Consider the following 22,330-nt stretch of genomic DNA (forward strand, 5'->3'; position numbering starts at 1 on the left):
GCATAAAGAACTTTTCATACGTATCACCATTAAACATTTCCCCTCTCACCTTGAAATCGTGACCCCTAGTAATGAAGTCCCCCACTCTGGGGAAAAAGCTCCTTGCTATCCACCCTGTCCATACCTCTCATGATTTTGTCGACCTCAATCAGTCCCCCCACAACCTCCGTCTTTCTAACATAAATAATCCTAATCTACTCAAACTCTCTTCACAGCCAGGGCCCTCCATACCAGGCAACATCCTCGTGAACCTCCTCTGCACCCTCTCCAAAGCATCCACATCCTTTTGGAAATGTGGCAAACAGAACTGTATGCAGTACTCTAACTGTGGTCGAACCAAAGTCCTGTACAGCTGTAACATGATCTGCCAACTCTTGTACTCAATACCCAATCCGATGAATAAAAGCATGCCGTAAGCCTTCTTGACCACTCTATCGACCTGCGTTGCCACCTTCAGGGTACAATGGACCTGAACACCTGGATCTCTCTGTGCATCAATTTTCCCCGAGCTTTTCCATTTACCGTATAGTTCAATCTTGAATTGGTTCTTCCAAAATGCATCAAGTCGCATTTTCCTGGATTGAACTAAATCTGCCTTTTCTCTGCCCAACTCTCCAATCTATCGAAATTCTGCTGCATTCTCAGACAGTCCCCTTCACAATCTGCTACTCCACCAATCTAACTTTCATCTACAAACTTGCTAATCAGACCACCTATACCTTCCTCCAGATCATTTATGTATATCACAAACAACAGTGGTCCCAACACACATCCCTGTGGAACTCCACTGGTCACAGTTCTCCATTTTGAGAAAATCCCTTCTACTACAACTCTCTGTCTCCTGTTGCCCAGCCAGTTCTCTATCCATCTAGCTAGCATACCCTGGACCCCATGCGACTTCACTTTCTCCATCAGCCTACCACGGGGGAAACCTTATCAAACATCTTACTGAAGTCCATGTATATGACATCACAGCCCTTCCCTCATCTATCAGCCTTGTCACATCTTCAAAAAATTCTATCAACTTGGTAAGACATGACCTTTCTTGCACAAAACCATGCTGCCTATCACTAATAAGCCCAATTTTCTTCCAAATGTAAATAGATCCTATCCGTTACTGTCTTCTCCAGCAGCATCCCCCCCACTGACATCAGGCTCATGATGTATGATTACCTGGGTTATTGTTCCTACCCTTCTTAAACAAGGGGACAGCTTAGCAATTCTCCATGTCCTCTGGAACCTCAGCCATGCTCAAGGATGCTGCAAAGTTATCTGTTAAGGAACCAGCTATTTCCTCTCTCGCTTCCCTCAGTAACCTGGGATAGATCCCATCCAGACCTGAGGACTTGTCCATCCTAATGCCTTTCAGAATACCTAACACTTGCCCCCTCCCTATGCCAACGTGAGCTAGAGTAATCAAATATCTATCCCTGACCTCAACATCTGTCATGTCCCTCTCCTCAGTGAATACTGACGTAAAGTGCTCATTTTAAGAATCTCACTCATTTTCTCCTACTCCTCTCATAACCTCCTTCCTTTGTCCTTGAGTGGGCCAACCATTTCTCTAGTTACCCTCTTGCTCCTTATGTACGAATAAAAGGCATGGAGTTTTCCTTAGCCCTATTTGCTAAAGATATTTCATGACCCCTTTTAGCCCTCTCAATTCCTTGTTTCAGATTGGTCCTACTTTTCTGATACTCTTCCAAAACTTCGTCTGTTTTCAGTCGCTTACACCTTATGTATGCTTCCTTTTTTCCTCTTTGCTAGTTTCACAATTTCACCTGTCATCCATGGTTCCCCAATCTTGCCCTTTCTATCCCTTATTTTCACAAGGACATGTCTGCCCTGCACTCTAATCAACCTCTCTTTAAAAGCCTGCCACATATCAAATGTGGATTTATCCTCAAACAGCTGCTCCCAATCCACATTCTCCAGCTCCTGCTGAATTTTGCTATTGTTGGCCTTCCCCCAAATTAGCAATCTTCCTTTACAGCCACTCTCATCTTTGTCCATCAGTATTCTAAAACTTACAGAATTGTGATCACTATTCCCAAAGTAATCCCCTACTGAAACTTCAACCACCTGGCCAGCCTCATTCCCCAACACCAGGTCCAGCATGGCCCAGTCCCAGGTTGGACTATTTATATACTGCTTTATAAAGCCCTCGTGGGTGCTCCTTACAAATTCTGCTCCATCTAAACCCCTAACACTAAGTGAATCCCAGTCAATGTTGGGAAAAGTAACATCTCCCATCACCACCGCTCTTACATCTTTCCATCATCTGTCAACATACTTGTGCCTCGATCTCACACTCGCTGTTGGGAGGCCTATATCACTGCCCCAACATTGTTACCACCCCCTTTCTATTTCTGACCTCCGCCCACATTGCCTCACTGCTCGAGTCCTCCATCGTACCCTGCTTCAGCACAGCTGTGATATCCTCTTTGACCAGTAATGTAACTCCTCCACCCCTTTTATCTCCCACTCTATCCTGCCTGAAGCATCTATATCCTGGCATATTTAGTTGCCAATCTTGTCCTTCCCTCAACCAAGTCACAGTAATAGCAATAACATGATACTCCCAGGTACTAATCCAAGCCCTAAGTCCATCTGCCTTACCTACTACACTTCTCTCCTTAAAACAAATGCACCTCAGACCACCTGTCCCTTTTGCATTCATCATCTGCTCTCTGCCTATTCTTCCCCTTAGTCACACTGACTTCATTATCTAGTTCCTTCCAGGTTTTAGTTACTAACTCCTTACTGTCCTCTAGCCTCCTCATTTGGTTCCCATCTCCCTGCCACATTAGTTTAAACCCTCCACAATGGCATTAGCAAAAGCTGTAGTATTTTTATGATCTTGTGTCATCCCAAGATTTTTACAATGAAGTACTTGAACTGTAACCATTACTTTAACGTCAAACAAATAATAGACAATTTTCACATAGCAAACAGTAATAAAGAGAATGACCAAATCATTTGTTTTAGATATCACTTGAGGGATATGTGTCAAGACGTGGGAAAATCTCTCTTGCTCTTCTTCGAGGACTGCTATGAGGACTTTTGCATTAAATTGGTAACATAATTAAGGTTTTACATACGACTGAAAAATGTGGCACCTTGAAAATGCAGGACTGCTTCAGTACTGAGCAGTAGTGTACTATCGTAGATTCACAAGCATAGAAGAGGTCCTTCTGTCCATTGAGTCTCCACTGACTGATCTACACTAATCCCACTTTCCAGGACTAGGTCCATAGCCTTGAATATTGTGACATTTCACATGCTCGTCCACGTACTTTGTGAGGTTTCCTGTCTCTACTACCCTCCTCGGCAGTGCAGTCCAGATTCCTACTCTGGGTGAAAAAAAAAATCCTCACATGTCCTTCAAACCCCTTGTCCTTCATTGTAAATTAAGTTCCCTCTTTTCTGACCCTTTAACTCAGGGAAACAGCTGCTTTTTATCCACCCTGTCCATGCCCCTCATAATTTTATACACCTTGATTAGGTCTTATCCTCAGCTTTCTATACTCCAAAGAAAACAGCTCAAGCCTATCCAGCCTATTTCTGATCTCATCTTTGTATGACTTGCCATTCAGGATGCAGAATCACTTATATGTGTTTAAAATGTCATTGTTAAGTGTAGACATTAGAGAAATCATCAAGGAAGTTTCCAAATACCTCTATTCAAGTGCTAAAGAGGCCATAAGAATTAATACCTCCTTTAAATTTGCAGTGCATTAATAATTGAGGTATTATTTCGGAGCACAGCACAAGAAAGTCTTCTTGGTTCTTTTCTAACCTTTTACATTTATATAAGCAGACTAAAAATACAAAACACAATGTGATTCCATACCTTATATAGTGCAAATGTCCGTACAGAATATGTTGCTAGCTCCACCATGTCCAACAGGGTGACTTGAATCATTCCATACGTTTCTGTGCCGCGACATGGCCAATATTGATCACATTTCACCTATGTAAAAAAAACACATGGTCAAGAATATTCAAAGCAACGGGACTGTTATCAGCAATCAACAGATTTGATTAACTTTGTAGACATATATATGTCTAACAATGATATGGAAATTAAACTTGTGACAAACGATGTAAAGAAAATATGAACATCCACAGTATGCATATAAAGAGGCATTATAATTGTGTTTTCATGCTACGGAAGAAATTGTTCACGCATGTGCCATGCAACACAAGTCCAAGTATTTGTTACAGCCACATACACATCGGCTGTACAGGATTGCATCTTTGTATCAATGATTTATTCCCATTTATCCAGTGCATATCCACTGCTTTTTAGCTGCTCAGTGATTTCAAGAAGTTATCTATATTATTAAGAAATTAGACCCAAAAAGGAATACCTTACAATAACTAAAAAAGGATGCGAGCCTTACTCGTAAAGCCAGCACTTATTGCCCGTCGCGAATTGGCCTTGAGGAGATGATGGTGAGTCACCTTCTTGGAATGCTGCATTCCATCTGGTATTGGTGCACTCACAGCACTGTAAGGGAGGCAGTTGCAGGATTTTGACCGTAGGACAGTGAATGAAGGTCAATGTACTTTCAAGGCAGGATTGGTTTGCACATTGGAAGGGAGTTTACAAGCTACCAGATTCCCTCTCCTGTTGATTTTGTTCTTTTAGGTGGGGGAGAGGTTGCAGGTTTGGAAGGTGGTGTCAAAGGAACTTTGATGACACACTGCTGTGCATGTGTAGATGGTACACAATATAGTCAGCTGAGAAGTAAAAAGGCTCAATTGTAGATGAGGTGCCAAAATAGTAGGGTGCTTTCTCTTGGATAGCATCTTGTTTCTTGATAGAGCATTGGTGAGTATTCCATCACATTCCTAACTTGTACCTTGCATATTATGGCAAGACTCTAGCTATCATGCAAGTTACTTACTTCAGACTACCCAAGCTCTGACCAGTTCAGTATTGATATGGCTGAACCCAGTGTTGATGGTAGGAGATTCCACAATGTTAATCTTAATGAATCTCAGGTTGCGATGGATAGGTACATTTTTGTGGAGATAATTATTACCTGGCACTCAAATGGTACTCAAATTATTGCTACTTATCATTCCAAATGCTGGCATTTGATAAATTTATTAGCTAGCACGGCAATATACTTTTGTAAAATATAGATGGAGTGAAGATTTTTTACTTAGGATTTGCTTCAAGCATGACAAGAAGAATATTTTGCAGCATGAAAACCAGTGAACATAATTAACCTGCAATGCTATCCTGGTCTCATTGTAAATAAGAGTTGAGGAAGTGTGAAAGGAACTGAACCTTATCCAATCTATTGGGAATGGAATGTCATTAAGAAGCATCTGAAAGCAATTATAGCTAGAACTTTGCCATTACCTTGTAGGTGCAGTGGTAGCATCCCTACCTCTGTAAGAAGAGGCCTGGGATCAAGTCCCACCTGCTCCAGAGGTGCGTAATAACATCTCTGAACAGATTAATTAATAATATCGCCACTGTCTCGCAAAAATGTCCTGGGACAGAGACGACTTATCTTGGCAAGCACAACCATCTCCCTTTGTGCTCTATAATGGCTCCAGCCAAAGGAATTTTCTCCCTTTTTTTTCCAGTGACTGTATCACCACACTCGATGAAGTCCTCCATAGATGTCAAGGGCAGTCACTTTCACCTTTGGCGCTTCTGCCAAAGATTGTAACAAGGTCAGGAGCTCAATCATTGTGGTCAAACTCAAACTGAAGCTTGGTGAACAAGATATAGATGAGTCATTGCCATCGGACAGCAGCGTCAGTCACTTTATTGATGACTAAAAGTAGACTATAGGATGATAATTAACTGGATTGGACTTGTCCTATTTTTCCAGGGGCATTACAAACATCCAGTTTATTGAGTAAATACCAGAGGTGTGGTGTCACAGCTTGGCACAGTTGTGGCTAGTTCTGGAGCATATGTCTTCAGCACTACAGCTAGGACGTTGTTGAGTTCATGGCCTTTTTGGTAACCAATGTAGGTAGCATTTACTTGGTATGACTTGGAATGCCTGAGTACAAAAATCACTACAGATGTTGCTACTTCAAAGTTGTCAAAGTAACTCAGTAAATTCACCCTCAGTATGACAGCCCCTACATTTGTAAATCATGTGACAAACATTTGCAAGATGAAACAACTATCCAAATGCTGGCATTTGGACAATTTATTAGTTAGCAAGGCAATATACTTTTGTAAAACATAGATAGAGTGAAAATTTTTACTTAGGATTTGCTTTGAGCATTATATGAAGAATATTTTGCAATATGGAAACCAGTGAACGTAATTAACCTGCATCAATTACATTTTTGTGCATTTTCAACAGCATCAGCAAGTATGACTTCTTTGATTTGATTCAACAGGTTTAAAGTTGAACATCAGGCAACAAACAAACACAGGCAGAAAATGTTTCCTAATGTAAGACAAGCCTTCATATTTAACAAGCAATAATTAAGTCTGTGTCATCTTCATTTGTGGTTGTGGGTATTCCCAAAACACACTGTATTGTCACAGTAATCGCATTGACACTCAAGTTATTAAGGAAACATACAGCCTGATGCACATTCAATTGTATGTTGACAAATGACTACAAAGGAGAGTCACAACCTATAGTATCAGAGATAATGGGAACTGCAGATGCTGGAGATTCCAAGATAATAAAATGTGAGGCTGGATGAACACAGCAGGCCAAGCAGCATCCCAGGAGCACAAAAGCTGACGTTTCGGGCCCAGACCCTTCACCAGAGAGCTCTCTGGTGAAGGGTCTGGGCCCGAAACGTCAGCTTTTGTGCTCCTGGGATGCTGCTTGGCCTGCTGTGTTCATCCAGCCTCACATTTTATTATCACAACCTATAGTGACAGGATGTGAACTGCACCCAGACAGACAACTTCACTCCCAGTGAAATAATTCTAGCCTGAAGAAAGGAAGACATTTTTTAAAGATAACACAGAAATCTAAAGAGATCTGAAAGATTTAAGGGTCCAGTGTGTTCCAAATATATGACTTTATTGATTTGGCAGAGCAGCAAGACATAGATACTTTGTTGAATTGGGCCATGAGTTTAGGATGATTAAGCATCACAATTGGCTTCATGTTCAATAAAGTATTGAAATACATTCGGGCTCTGGAGCTTTTTCAAAGGGGGTGTATCTGAGCTAACATTAATAATTGCAATAACATTTGACACAACAGAAATATGAATACAGTCAATCTATAAGATACCAATAAAATTTCATACATTCAGCACTGGGAAAACAGAACATGGCAACTATGGCTCAAAAGGATGAGGTTTTATTTGAAGAACTTTCCAATTCTGCTGCCTCCCAGGAAAATAGAAACCGGGATTATTTCAACAAATTTTGAGAGAGGAAAATTGTGTGTCTCACAAACTTGATAAGAGTTTTTTTTGAGAAAATAACCAAAAAGATTAATGAGGCAGTGCAGTAGACGTTGTTTACTTAAACTTTAGTAAAGCCTTTGATGAGGTTTTGCATGATATACAGATTAGTAAAGTTAGGTCATATTAAATGCAGAGTGAGCTTGCCAAATGGATACAAAATTGGCTTTACAGGGGGACAGGCTGCTGGTGGAGGGCTGTTTTTCCGACTGGAGGCATGTGATCAGTGGTATCCATAGGGATCGGTATGGGGTCCACTTTTGTTTGTCATTTATATAAATGATTTGGCTGAGAATACAGGAAGCATGGTTAGTACATTTGTGGATGGCACCAAAATTGGTGGTTTAGTGGACAGCGAAGAAGGTTTTTTTAAGATTACAAGGAGATCTTGATCAATTGGATCAATGGGCTGAGGAGTGGCAGATGAAGTTTAATTTGGAGAAATGCGAGGTATTACAGTTGGGTGACAATGATTAAGGGCAGGACTTATACAATTAATGGTACAGCCCTGGGTAGTGTTGTAGAACAGAGATATCTAGGGCTTCAGGGACATTATTCTTTGAAATTTGTGTCACATGTAGACAGGGTGGTTAGGATGTTTAGCAGGCCTGCCTTCATTGCTCAGACCTTTGAGTATAGGAGTTGGGATGTCATATTGATGCCAAACAGGAAGCTGGTGATGCCTCTTCTAGAGTACTGTGTGCATATCGCGTTGCCCTGTTACAGGAAGGATATTATTAAACTGGAGAGGTTTCAGAGATTTACCGGGATGTTGCTTGGACTGAAGGGTTTGAGCAATAAGCATAAGCTGGGACATTTTTCATTGGAATGTAGGAGGTTGTAGAGTGACCTTATACAGGTTTATAAAATCATGAGTGGCATTTATAAGGTGAATAGCAAAGGTCTTTTCCCTCACGTTGTAAGTCTGCATTTTGAGTGCAGGCACAAAATGGCTGCTGTGCAAGTTAGCAGCAAAATGGCTTCTAGCCTGGGAACTGTGACTTTTGCTAGATCTGCTCTTTTAGCCTGGGAACCTCGCGTTCTGCTAGGGCTGCAGCATAAATAACTTTGTAATGATAAGATAATGCAGTACTAACCATTTTAGCTGACTTTCAGTAGAAAATGTTATGGCGCTATATGGTGGAACAATTCAGTAACCTAAGTACTGTGACATAAGTTGTTTACCAGTTAATACTATTGGATTAGGTAACTGTCAATGAGGCAACATCATGTATTGATTGGAAATGCATTGAAAACACTATGCGATCACGCCATGTATTCTGCTTTAAGAAAAGTATAAATTGTCTTTGTATTAACCTATGATGTGCAGCTCCTCCAAGAAGTATGGAAGCACTCAAATTCTGTGATTCTGGATTATCTGTATCCGGCCGAATGAAGAAAATAAAGAGCAAAGTTTCAAGGAGCCAGACTGACTGCGAGTTTCTTTGACCAATTGCGGGATCGAGAGAGACCGCGGCAGGGCTTGAGATTAACAACGTGGGGCAGTTCAAAACTAGGGGTTATATTTTAAGATGAGAGGAGAAAGATTTAAAAAGGACACAAGGGGCAACTTTTTTTTAAACACAGTGAGTGGTTTGTGTATGGAATGAACTACCAGAGGAAGTGATTGGTGCAAGTACAGTTACGACATTTAAAATACATTTGGATAAGTACATAAATAGGAAAGGTTTGGAGGGCTATGAGCCAAACGCTGGCAGATGGGACTCGTTGGCTCAAAGAATCTGTTTCCATGCTGTATGACTCTAAAAAAATCAGATCAAAATAGAAAAAAGTGATAAGTACATACTCTTGCAGCTTTTCCTGTGTTTGGAAGTTAAATAGATAAAAAAGAAAAAAATTGCCAGTCATTAGACAATTGGGATGTTCTTTCATCAGAGAGATGACTAGTGGTGGTTCAACCTGAGGTTTACCACTCCTCAGGCAAGGAGAGCAGCTGAGAACAAAATCCTTCAAGGTAACCTCAGCTGGTGCAGAAATTGAATTTGTACTGTTGGTGTCATTCTGTATCGCAAACCAGCCATTGCACAGCATTCTAATTCCAAACACAAAAATGGAGCTTTTGAAAGATACCTGCACTCAATAGTCTTTGGCCACAAGCAAACATTTCAGGGAAACCCAAATCACTGAGATCAGGGCTTCCCATTTTGGTGGCTAGGACTCCAAGTGAGCTCACAAGTAACAGGCTAGCAAAGACTTCCACGGATTCTATCTCATTGAACACGACCTCCACCACCACCACACCCCCCACCCCCACAAAAGGTCTTCTCTCTCCCCACTTTCTGCTTTTGTAGGTTTTTGCCCATTCCCACTCACCCCTATTATATGTCATGAATATCAAACCATTTTTGAAATGAAATGCTAAGTTGCAATGCCAGTTTATCCCTGGCAAGCTGAAAATGTAACTCAAATTATATTTGTTTCTCAATGATCAAATAGCAAGAAATGTTATAAAATCAAGTTGTTTTAACAAGAGAATTTGGAGTTATGTTGTCAGTGTCAGTGCTAATGCTAATTCAAATAATTTTACACGTACTTCACTAAAGTGCATTTTAATAGTTGTAGAAATGTTTCAAATAGAGAAAGTACTTCATAATTAGTGCTTCATGGCTCTACAGTGCCACAGATCCACACAAGCAGATGGTTCAGATCTGAGGGATGAGCAAAATTTATCTTCTCAGAGGAACAGTTATCCTAAACGCACCAAAACACCATTTAAATGAATAAAATATGCAACTCTTCTAGTTACTTAAGAGTTTATCATAAAATTAAGTCAGTAAAAAAGACAACCATTTGGAGATCTGTAAGGCATAATGTTTATTTCCAAAGTGAAACACCTTAGTCACCACCAACAGCAACTCATTATTTAAGAGCAATCTTACAGTGGAAAGAAAAAATGCATTTAACAATGGATTTGAGGTGAGGACACTGAGTTATATAAATTGGGTTAATCCAAACATATTTAATAAACTCAGGCAAAAATGTTATAACTGTTTGCAATTATAGATCAGCCAAAGTTTCAGCCAGTAGTGAATCTTGGCTAAATTACGATTTGTCACCTTTTTTTAAAACTGAGCAAGGAAACGTCAGGAGTCAGGCAGGAAAAAGAATCAGTCAAACTGTGACTATGTTTATCAAGGTTTAATACAATGGTTAGATTTCTAGTGACTGAGAAATTGAAGGATCATTTAGTGAAGCCAGAAAAATAGTTGTTAATAATGTTAGCTTCTCTTTGAAAGTTTCTAAATGAAGACAGATTTAGATCTGTGGGGACATGCTGCAAAATTCTGAGAAAGCAGGGCCAGACTTATGAAAGACAGTAGTCCAATTGCTCTTGGAATTTTCTCAGTGCATTTGGTAAAACAGCATGTTCCAGCAAAAGAACTTGATTTGGACAGCTAGCAGTTATCGGTTTTTGCAAAACATTTGACGGGCATGAAGAAGTGGCCACTCATGGCTGCTAATGAGGGTTAAAAACGTAAGTGATTTTAGTAAGCTGGGATGTTGCAACAACATCCAAATATGCACAACATACACCTTAACACCTTTAAGTTCCTTTCCACAACACACCCCATGAATAATCAGAATTTGCCAGGCAATGACCATCTCCAATAAGAGACTGACAATATAACCACCGCCTCTTAACGTTCAATGTGTTACCATCACTGAATCCTCCACTATCAACATCCTGGGTGTTATCATTGACCAGAAACTTAACTGGTCTCCCCATATAAACAGGCGGCTATGACAGCAGGTTAGAAGCTAGAATTACTGCATCAGGAAACTGCACCCTACAGCCTGTGCACTATCTACAAGGCACAAGTCAGGTGATATAATACTTCCCATTTGCTTGAATGGGTGCAGCTCCATTAACACTCAAGAAACTTGACTGATCCAGGACAAAGCAGCCCATTTGATTGTCACTACATCCACAAGCATCCACTCCCTGCACCATTGATGTTCAGTAGCAGTGAGTACAGGATGCACTGCAGAAATTCAAGAAGATCTTTTGACAGCACCTTTCAAACACATGACAACTTCCATCCAGAAGGACAAGGGCAGCGGATACATCGGAAGATCATCAACTGCATGTTCCCTTCAAAGCCTCTCACCATTCTGACTTGGAAATATATTACCATCCGTTCACTGTCACTGGGTCAAAATCCTGGAACTCCCTCGCTAAGGGCATTGTGGGTCATGCTACGGCAGGTGGGCTGCAGCAGTTTAAGATGGCAGCTCACCACTACCTTCTCAAGGGCAGCTACAGATGGGCATTAAATGCTAGCCAGCCCGTGATACCAATGTGCCATGAGTGAATATTAAACAAAAACTATATTACGATTCCTTCATTGACTTTGGGCCAAAATCCTATACCTCCCTTATGAACAGCACTATAAGAGTCCTTACAGCTATGGACTGCAACGGTTCACCATCATCTTTCCAAGGGCAATTAAAAATGGACAATATATGCTTGCCTAGTCAATGATGCCCACATCCCATTAACAGGTGAAAAAAAATTGGCTTGCTTTGTGGAAACACTGGATTGCAAGACCAATTTCCAGTTTTAAACTGTGAGTATATCAACTCTGAGGTTTTAAAACCTTAAATGTGTTTGCAAATGTCTGTTGATCTTGTTTTATTAACATTGAAAATATCTTGTAATATGATAGCCTGTTCACCATTAGTCTGGAAAGCATCAAAATCCTATTTGAACACATTGACTTAGAGTTACCCAACAAGTCTCCTTCCTCTCCCCTCCACCTTAAATTACCATCTGCTAATGCTTTATCTGTACAGTCAGTCATCCTAACCAGCCCCCAACCCTTTTATTTCCCTTTCTCTTTTTCTTGACATTTTCATTTTTCACCCCTCATCTGCTACAGATTTTGAGATCTAGCACTGTGGCTCATCTTCAGAGGCTTCCCATCACTTAGCCAAAGTCAAGGCATTCCCTAAGTGGGAGTAATAATGGGCCACAAAACACAGGGAAGAGAGATGAGTATTGCTTGGTGGAAGCTAGGATAGGATCAGCAGAAATTCTAAGGACCTTAAGCTCACGCAGGGCAGAGTCAGTGAGAAGAGTGTTGGAATAGTCCAAGTTGGAGGAAGCAAAGGCATGATGGCATTCAATAATAACTGTGCTGAGGTAGCGGAGGAATTGGGCAATGTTCGGGAAATAGAAATGATCTCGAGGACAGGACCAGAAGGCACAAGTCATTCCAATAGCTAGCTGGAAGAAATTTCTGAAAATCCACTTTTTGATTGTTGACGAGCAGCTTGTCAATGATGGGCTTGGGGGTTTATGGAGGAGTTGAGAGAGGCAGAGGTGAAACAGACATGAGGCTGTCAGCAAACATGTGGAAGCTGGTGCCCCTTCAGTTTAATACATTGAGGGACCAGCGGAAAGATGAGATAAAGGAAGGTGGAAGGAGTCAAAGTTAGATTCTTCGGGAACACCAGAGGTAGTGGAGCTACAGCAGGAAGAAAAACCACTGTATTTCTCTGGCTAATACTGGATAGATAGGAATAGAACCAGGCGAGCGAAGGTCCCATGCAGCCATGTGACCGTATGAGGTTTTCGGTGAAGGTTGCTGTGGTGATCTGTATCAAGAACTGCAGATAAACAAGGGGGAGAGATAATGGGAACTGCAGATGCTGGAGATTCCAAGATAATAAAATGTGAGGCTGGATGAACACAGCAGGCCGAGCAGCATCTCAGGAGCACAAAAGCTGACGTTTCGGGCCTAGACCCTTCATCAGAGAGGGGGATGGGGAGAGGGAACTGGAATAAATAGGGAGAGAGGGGGAGGCGGACCGAAGATGGAGAGTAAAGAAGATAGGTGGAGAGAGTGTAGGTGGGGAGGTAGGGAGGGGATAGGTCAGTCCAGGGAAGACGGACAGGTCAAGGAGGTGGGATGAGGTTAGTAGGTAGCTGGGGGTGCGGCTTGGGGTGGGAGGAAGGGATGGGTGAGAGGAAGAACCGGTTAGGGAGGCAGAGACAGGTTGGACTGGTTTTGGGATGCAGTGGGTGGGGGGGGAAGAGCTGGGCTGGTTGTGTGGTGCAGTGGGGGGAGGGGATGAACTGGGCTGGTTTAGGGATGCAGTAGGGGAAGGGGAGATTTTGAAACTGGTGAAGTCCACATTGATACCATATGGCTGCAGGGTTCCCAGGCGGAATATGAGTTGCTGTTCCTGCAACCTTCGGGTGGCATCATTGTGGCAGTGCAGGAGGCCCATGATGGACATGTCATCAAGAGAATGGGAGGGGGAGTGGAAATGGTTTGCGACTGGGAGGTGCAGTTGTTTGTTGCGAACTGAGCGGAGGTGTTCTGCAAAGCGGTCCCCAAGCCTCCGCTTGGTTTCCCCAATGTAGAGGGAGCCGCACCGGGTACAGTGGATGCAGTATACCACATTGGCAGATGTGCAGGTGAACCTCTGCTTAATGTGGAATGTCATCTTGGGGCCTGGGATGGGGGTGAGGGAGGAGGTGTGGGGACAAGTGTAGCATTTCCTGCGGTTGCAGGGGAAGGTGCTGGGTGTGGTGGGGTTGGAGGGCAGTGTGGAGCGAACAAGGGAGTCACGGAGAGAGTGGTCTCTCCGGAAAGCAGACAGGGGAGGGGATGGAAAAATGTCTTGGGTGGTGGGGTCGGATTGTAAATGGCGGAAGTGTCGGAGGATAATGCGTTGTATCTGGAGGTTGGTAGGGTGGTGTGTGAGAACGAGGGGGATCCTCTTGGGGCGGTTGTGGCGGGGGCGGGGTGTGAGGGATGTGTAAACAAGGGGGGTTAGTTTATCACAGTCACATAGGATAAGATTAGATTACCTACAGTGTGGAAACAGGCCCTTCGGCCCAACAAGTCCACACCGCCCCTTGAAGAATCCCACCCAGACCCATCCCCTTATAACCCACACACCCCTGAACACTACGGGCAATTTAGCATGGCCAATCCACCTAGCCTGCACATCTTTGGACTGTGGGAGGAAACTGGAGTACCCGGAGGAAACCCATGCAGACACGGGGAGAATGTGCAAACTCCACACAGAAAGTTACCCAAGGCTGGAATCGAACCCAGGTCCCTGGTGCTATGAGGCTGTGGTGCTAGCCACTGAGCCACCATGCCGCCCCCAAAGGATGTCACTTGTGAATTTGTTAACATCAGGTTTTAAAGTAGATTTGTAGCTTGGGTCGTGGATGTTGTGGTTGGTTGGCTCGCCAAGCTAGTTCGTTGTTTTTCTGAAGACATTTCATTATCCTGCAGGGTAACATCATTAGTGCAGCCTCCGATGAAGCAGTGTTGTGTTTTTCCACCTGTTATTTGAATTCTGGAGTCAGTTGAGCTGGGTTACCTCACTTCTGGTTTTCCTTTGTGGAGGAATGTAAATGGGGGCGAGCTCTATGTGTTTATTAATGGCTTTCTTTGTGGAGTACCAGACTTCTAGGAATTCCCGTTCCTGACTCTGCTTTGCTTGTCCCAGGATCTTGGTGTTGTCCCAGTCAAATTGGTGGTTCTCCTTGTCCATGTGGATAGTGATGAGTGAGTATTCGTCGTGTCTTTTTGCAGTCAATTGATGATCGTGTACCCTTGTTGTTAATTTCCTTCCTCTTTGTCAGATGTAGTGTTTATCACAGTTCCTGTAGTAAGTCTTGTATATGACACTGTTCCTGTCCATAGTGGGTAGTGGGTTTTTGGTTCAGGTGCAGTTGTGGGTTTGTGTGCTATTCATTTGTCGTAGGGTTGATGTGGGTTTGTGTTCTCGAACCAAAGATGTACTGTTGCAGAGATGGAGGCCTTATTGTATGAATTCAAACATGGAGGTCTGGGAAAGATGGACACCATGATTGGGAGGTAACAAAGTTGCAAAAGTTAACAAAGACTTGACAAGATAAGGATGAAAGGGTCAAAAACCTCTTCTTAGAACAGTGATTGTGATAGCAGGTGTGAAGAAGAACAAAAGTATTGCTAACAATATTGAAGAAGCAGGTCTAATGGGCAATATGAGCTCTGAGACTGCAGGACAGAGTTGAGAGTGAAACTGGGAAAGATGTTGGGGTTCAGTACAAGAGCAGAGGGCAAACTTGCAGGAAAGTTGGCCAGTGGTCAAGGGAGAGAAGTGACAGAAATAGCTAAAAGATTAATCTCTATCTAAATGTTAAATAAGTCCATTAATTCCTCACAACAATTGTTGTAGGTGAGGTTACATGATATAGGGATGGAGAGTTGAAGAAAGCTGTTTCGGCACAGTAGGGGAGGACTCAATAGTACTTTATATTGTCCAGCCAGATTGGATGATGAATCGCGCAAAGGTCTGGACATTGGGTTGAGAAGTGAAAGCCAGAGACAAACGGAAGTGAACATGCCAAGAGAAGTGGAAAAAAAAGACTGTTCTTGGTCAGTAAGTCAAGAAGAGGGAAAAGAACTTTGAAGATATAGGCACAAAGATAACAGAAAGGCCAAATCTCAACGCTCGGAGGATCACCAAGTCACATAACGGAAATCAAGGGGGCAGCATACCACGTTTGCCCTCCGAAATATGGATTTATATACACTGCAACTTTAAAATAATCCCAGTATGGCATAAGGTGTAGAAGGGATGGAGAAAGACAGCAAAGAGGCAGGCATACACATATTTGTTTTCCTCTGAACAATTGATCACTTTTGATCAGGAAATCCTTGGGGCCATGTCAATATTTCAGGGAATACCACTTGGCAAGGTTTTATGTACAGCATGAGGCGAGTTTTTAATTTTTTAAAATATAAAATACCATAAAAAACCAAACCATAACCAAAACCAAAAACCCATTAAACCATAAAAAAGACAGCAGATGACACTGTAAGATTCCTTTTATAAGATGGACTTCAGAGAATCACAGAATCCCTACCACATGGAAAGAGGCCATTCTGCCTTTTGAGTCTGCACCGACCCTTCAAACAGCATCTTAACCATTCCCAAACCCCACACTATCCCTTTAACTCTGCATTTCCCATGGCTAATCCACTTCGCCTGCACACCCCTGGGCACGATAGAGCAACTTAACGTGGTTAACCCACCTAACCTGCACATCATTGGACCATGGGATGAAATTAGTCCGCCTGGTAGAAACCCATGCAGACACAGGGAGAATGTGCAAACTCCACACAGTCTCCCAAGGCTGGAACTGAACCTGAGTCCTTGGCACTGTGAGGCAGCAATGCTAACCACTGAGCTACCCGTATAAAAAGAAACCTTACTTCTGTTAATCAAAAATATTTGTACAGAAAAGTACACAATATATTTTTCAGCACTTTCCAGTTTAGAATGTGCCATACACACTTGGGAAATGTAAATAAGAACAGTAAAGTGCAGCTGATCTGATTTTACTTGTGTATATAACTCAGCCTCTGGGTTTTACATCAAAAGCAGGTACATAAAGCATTACACAATGAAACATAGGTTAGTACCAATACATTAACCTCTGTTTGAGCTTTTTTGAAATCTTATTGTTTTGCAGCTTTTACACACACAGCAGTATTGTTTTACACATCATTTTCAAAAACAATTTAATTATAAAATGCAAATAAAGTGGTCTATACTGGAAAATAGAACTGTGCACTTCATCTTTCCAAACATCAGCATAAACACTGGCAGTTCATGTGGGTTTTACAGTGATCTAGAAGGATCTGTATGCAGTGAAGCACCTAGCAAATGACGAGCAGAGACTGGATTCAGGGATGATCTTGGTGACAGTTTGCCAGAGGTTAAAGTCCTTTCACAGCTTTGTTAGAGATTTCAGAGGCACCACTAAAAATAGGAAATCATTTCTGCTCTACAGAAGTATATCAAGTATTAGAAGGTCTGCCAAGGGCTTTTAACACTATGCTGACTTTGTAGAGCAGTCCACTTCTGGGCCAGTGTGGCATCAACTCGCAGAACACACTTAGTTGTCTAACTGCCAGCACAAACACGATTGGCTGAAAAGCCTTTTTTCTGTGCTATAGATCTCTATGCCTCTATTTTGGACAGCATAGCCACCTCCACCAATGACAATGCAACTTGGCCTTTGAAACAAGCGTTTATACCACCAGCTTTTTCAGAAGCTAGCATGGCAGGATCTGAGCTCAGCCTTGGAGAGGCAGGTGTCTAGGTTGGTCAGATTTGTGGATTGAATAGGACTTTCACTTAACTTGTGCCGCCTGCACTCCTGCAGATGTGTGAAAGTAATAAGTTTCAGCCTCACGTGAGCCTCCAATTAAGAGCAGCTAGATACCTTCCCGTGATGAGAATCAATGTGCCTGAAGGTCAGTTGGGCTGGTCTCATGTAATAGCAGCTGAAATGCAGCAGTCTGCAGCAGGATCCTTACATGCTCAGGTATTGGTCACAACCATCTCACAGGTCCCAACATTAACAGCTTTCAACAGCTTTACTGAGACATTACAGGAAACCATGAAATCAATTCTGAAAAAGTGTCACTGGATCCGTAAATTTTACTTGATTTCTCTCCACAGATGTCAGCAGATCTGCTTAGTTTTTCTAGCAATTTCTGATTTTGTTTCTGATTTCTAGCGTCCTCATTCCTTTGCTTTTTTTAATTTATTGAGTTTACTGAGGTTACTGAATGCAATTTTGTCAGAAAGTGATTAGGAATTTAGAAACTCTCCTGGCAATCAAAATGGCACAGAGATCATTTTATTCAATTACATGCAGTCTCTTTAAATATTGTTGTAAATGTTCACAGCTGGGCATTTGGATAAACAGCTCTGACGCTGAATTAAAAAGACTCCAGGCTTCTAATTGTTCAAAAGATTTTGACAGGTGAATTCACAAGACATCAGCTTGTCGTTGTCAACCTTTGCCAACTAAAATAATTGCACAAGTAAAATGACAGAAAACCACAGGAACGCTCTACAATGATTTTGAACATCTACCCTTCCCATCAGATACGCAAGCTTAAAACTGTGCACAGAATTTTGGAAGATCCAATTCAAGAGCGAACTATACGGTAAATGGAAAAGCTCTGGGGAATATTGATGCACAGAGTTCTGGGTGTTCAGGTCTATTGTACCCTGAAGGTGGCAACGCAGGTCGATACAGTGGTCAAGAAGGCAAACGGCATGCTTTTATTCATCGGACGGGGCATTGAGTACAAGAGTTGGCAGGTCATGTTGCAGTTGTATAGGACTTTGGTTCGACCACATTTGAAATATTGCATACAGTTCTGGTCGCCACATTACCCAAAGGATGTGGACGCTTTGGAGAGAGTGCGGAGGAGGTTCACAAGGATGTTGCCTGGTATGGATGGCCCTAGCTGTGAAGAGAGGTTGAGTAGATTAGGATTATTTACATTAGAAAGACGGATGTTGAGGGGGGACCTGATTGAAGTCCACAAAATCATGACAGGTGTAGACAGGGTGGATAGCAAGAAGCTTTTTCCCCCAGAGTGGGGGACTAACAGTCACAATTTCAAGGTGAAAGGAGAAAAGTTTAAGGGAGATATGCGTTGGAAGTTATTTAAAGCAGAGTGTGGTGGGTGCTTGGAATGCGTTGCCAGTGGAGGTGGTAGAGGCGGGCATGATAGCGACATTTAAGATGTACCTAGACATGAATGGTCAGGGAGCAGAGGGATACAGATCCTTGGAAAATAGGCGACAGGTTTAGATAGAGGATCTGGATCGGCGCAGGCTTGGAGGGATGAAGGGCCTGTTCCTGTGCTGTAAGTTTCATTGTTCTTTGTACTCAAGTAAATCTAAAGTTCATTAGGAAAATCCCTAGCATGGAGGGATTGTCTGATCAGCCTAGGCTAAACAGATTGGATTCTATTCATAGAATAATGCGAGGTAATTTCATTGAAACACTCAGGACTCCTACTGGGCTTGACAGGGTAAATGCTGAGCAGATGTTTCCAGTCATGGGGGAGTCTTGGACCAGAGGACATAGAATAAAAGGACATCAATTTAAGACTGCAAGAGAGGAATTTCTTCTCTCGGTGGGTTATGAGGTTTTGGAACTCTTTGCTACAGAGAGCTGTGGGGGCCGAGTTCATGTGTGTATTTAAGACTGGGAGAGATAGATTCTCGATCAATCATGTAATCAAGAGTTACAGGGAAAATGCAGGGAAGAGAATATAAGGAATGACGGATCAGCCATGACCCCACTGAATGACAGAGGAGTTTGAGGGGCCAAATGGCCTACTCTTGTTCATAACCCTTAAGGTCTTAAATGACAACTCAATTCCATTGTCATGTAATAACTATAAAACTTGACCCAGTGGCTTTAAATAATTTTTTATAGATTACAAATAACTATTCCTTTGGGGCATGTTAAAGGAATAGTACTCAATGAACTGTGTTCATATTCATTTTATTTAGATAGAAGTTCTGAACATTTTTGCTTCCTGTTAATTCATGTATTTGTTCAATGCTCTGACTAATCTCTTGCAAACATTTCACGAAAGAGGACTACATGGTGTTCTGACAGATATAGACTATTCATGATTTGCAGCCACATGAAAATGTATGAATTAAGTTGTAGATATTTTAATGAACCTGTTCAGACATGTTATGACATCCTTAAGGAGCAGGCGACTTCATTTCTTGTGTAAATAGTTAAACAAACAGCTTAATGTAAAATCAATAAACCTCTGCTTTCTAATTTAAACGTAGTTCTGCCATGGATCCCTACAATTCAACAACATTTCCAGCGATTAAGGATGGAGCTTGCTCCAAGGTACTTAACCTTCAACTTTATTGTATAGCTTTCCCCAACACACCCCAGCCCCAATCTCCATTGCTTACTTTAGACAACAAAATATGGTTTTGAAACAATGGCACTTATTCAGCCTTGAACCTTTAATGACAATCTTTTGAACAAGTAGCTTCCTTAACTCAAGCAAGTCTTTCACATTAATAACATTGTTTTCCTGCACCTTACTTCTAATTTACATGTATTTACTCCAACAAATTTGTGTTCAAATGAATATCTTTTCTCATGTAGTGTTGCAATCACAGAATTCCTTCAGTGTTGCTGGCTAAAAATCCTGAGATTCCTTCTGTAATAGCATTGTGGGTCTACCCACAAGGTACAGACTGAAGCGGTTCAAGAGACAGCTCGCCAATACCTTCTCAAGGGAAACTAGGGTCAGGTAATAATTGCTATCTAGCCAGTTATCTCATCCCATAAATGAATTTAAAAAAATACAGAATTGTTATGGTGCATTAGGAGGTCATTCAGCCTATCACTGCCTAAACCGGGTCATCAAATGAGTACCATTTCCTAGTGCAAATTAATAGAAGTTTCAAAACATCACTCATTTCCAAGCTGGATTAGCTGTACTACTGCCCAATAATCTCACAGAAAATCCATTAACTGTACGTGCTCTTCATGTTACCTAATCACAGGTAAGAAATCAATTTTCACGTGGAATTTTGTTCTCAAATTTCTGTGAGGATCCACTGCCAATATACAGGCAATATTAATTGGCTAGCACGTTGTGCACACACATGGCAAACTGTTAAATTTGGGAAACACATTATTGCTACTTTAAATTAGTGAGACACAATGCAGCTAAATAAAAACCAAAAGAACTGCGGATGCTGTAAATCAGGAACAAAAACAAAGTTGCTCGAAAAGCTCAGCAGGTCTGGCAGCATCTGCGAAGGAAAACACAGAGTTAACTGAGGAGGAATCATTGGACCCGAAACGTTAACTTTGTATTTTCCTTCACAGATGCTGCCAGACCTACAGAATGCAGCTATTTGTCTTTTGTTCTAAACTGTGCACAAAAAGGTAAAAAACAAATTACTGTAAGGTATGGGAAATTTTCAAAAAGTAGTATTTTCAATAATTAACAAAATCGTTTAGGATTTCCGTTAATAATGGCCTTTTTTGTGGGGATGGTGGAGGGGAAGCTTATTTTTAAAATCAAAAACCAATCTGTTTTGGAGTTAATTCCACCTCTATAATACATGACGAAAAAGTGGATGTAAAGAATATATGACACCTAAACATTGTTGAGAAGCAGGAAACAAGAGGACACCAATGAAAGTCTTTATGTTAAATTAAGAGTGGATGTAAACATAAAAATAAGGCAGTGAGAACAAGTTAAATGTAATAGGAATAGGACAAGCGTGGGTAACAGTTTAACTTTATTAACAAAGCAAAAATATGACTTTTAGTAAGAGTTACGGTATTCCAACAGCCTTTATACTCTGGCTCAAATCTAAAGGCACTAAATTAGTCAGGAGAGAGTGATATCTCTGAATTTGCCAGCAATCTCAAGGTGGACAAGAGACAAACTGACCTCCAGCTCAAATGCATCTTACTCTTGAAAACAATGGGTATGTTCTAGTTTTATATGGTAAATATGATCAATGATAGACAGGTTTCCTGCTTGTAAATCAGGCTGATTTACAGGCTTGGGGGTGGACAGTCCGATCACTGATTCTGGGATAGGTGGGTAGGGGTTCAATTCTGGCCACTGCAGGGAAAGGTAATAAAACAGACAAAGCTGGAGAAACTAAGCAGGTTTGGCAGCAACTGTGAAGGGAGAAATAGAATTAATGTTTTGAGTGTGATATGAATTCTTCAGAACTGAATGGGAAAAGGAATGACAATCACCAAGGTGTTCAATTGTTTGTGGGGTGGGGGGGTGGGGGAAGGTTGTGATGATAGAGGAAGAGAGGTTTGATGGACCGGGAAGTTGCATTCCTGCTTCTCTGAGTTCATCAGGCGAGTATCCACAGCTGCCTTCACCTTGTTATAGCTGTCATGTTTTCTGACGCTATAGTGACTGTGTTGGCTGCTCATCCAATGTTCCACATGATTAATTAAAAGTTATGGATTGAAGTTGATTTCCTGACACACTTTTTTGGAATGAATACACTCCTCTCAGCATACTCAATCCCATGTTTTCCCATG

General features: G+C 41.7%; 1 protein-coding gene across 18 annotated transcripts in view; it reads right to left on the minus strand.

Moving 5' to 3' along the window:
• ptprfa (protein tyrosine phosphatase receptor type Fa) overlaps positions 1-22,330 on the minus strand; it is a 491,915-nt gene that overhangs the window by 56,633 nt on the left and 412,952 nt on the right. For all 18 annotated transcript variants that reach the window (XM_059648016.1, XM_059648015.1, XM_059648014.1 and 15 more), the window contains one exon: positions 3,854-3,973. In XM_059648016.1, the coding sequence (XP_059503999.1) occupies positions 3,854-3,973 (120 nt within the window). The remainder of the gene's footprint in view (positions 1-3,853; positions 3,974-22,330) is intronic.

This window comes from Stegostoma tigrinum, chromosome 8, assembly GCF_030684315.1.
Source record: "Stegostoma tigrinum isolate sSteTig4 chromosome 8, sSteTig4.hap1, whole genome shotgun sequence".
Classification (NCBI taxonomy): domain Eukaryota; kingdom Metazoa; phylum Chordata; class Chondrichthyes; order Orectolobiformes; family Stegostomatidae; genus Stegostoma; species Stegostoma tigrinum.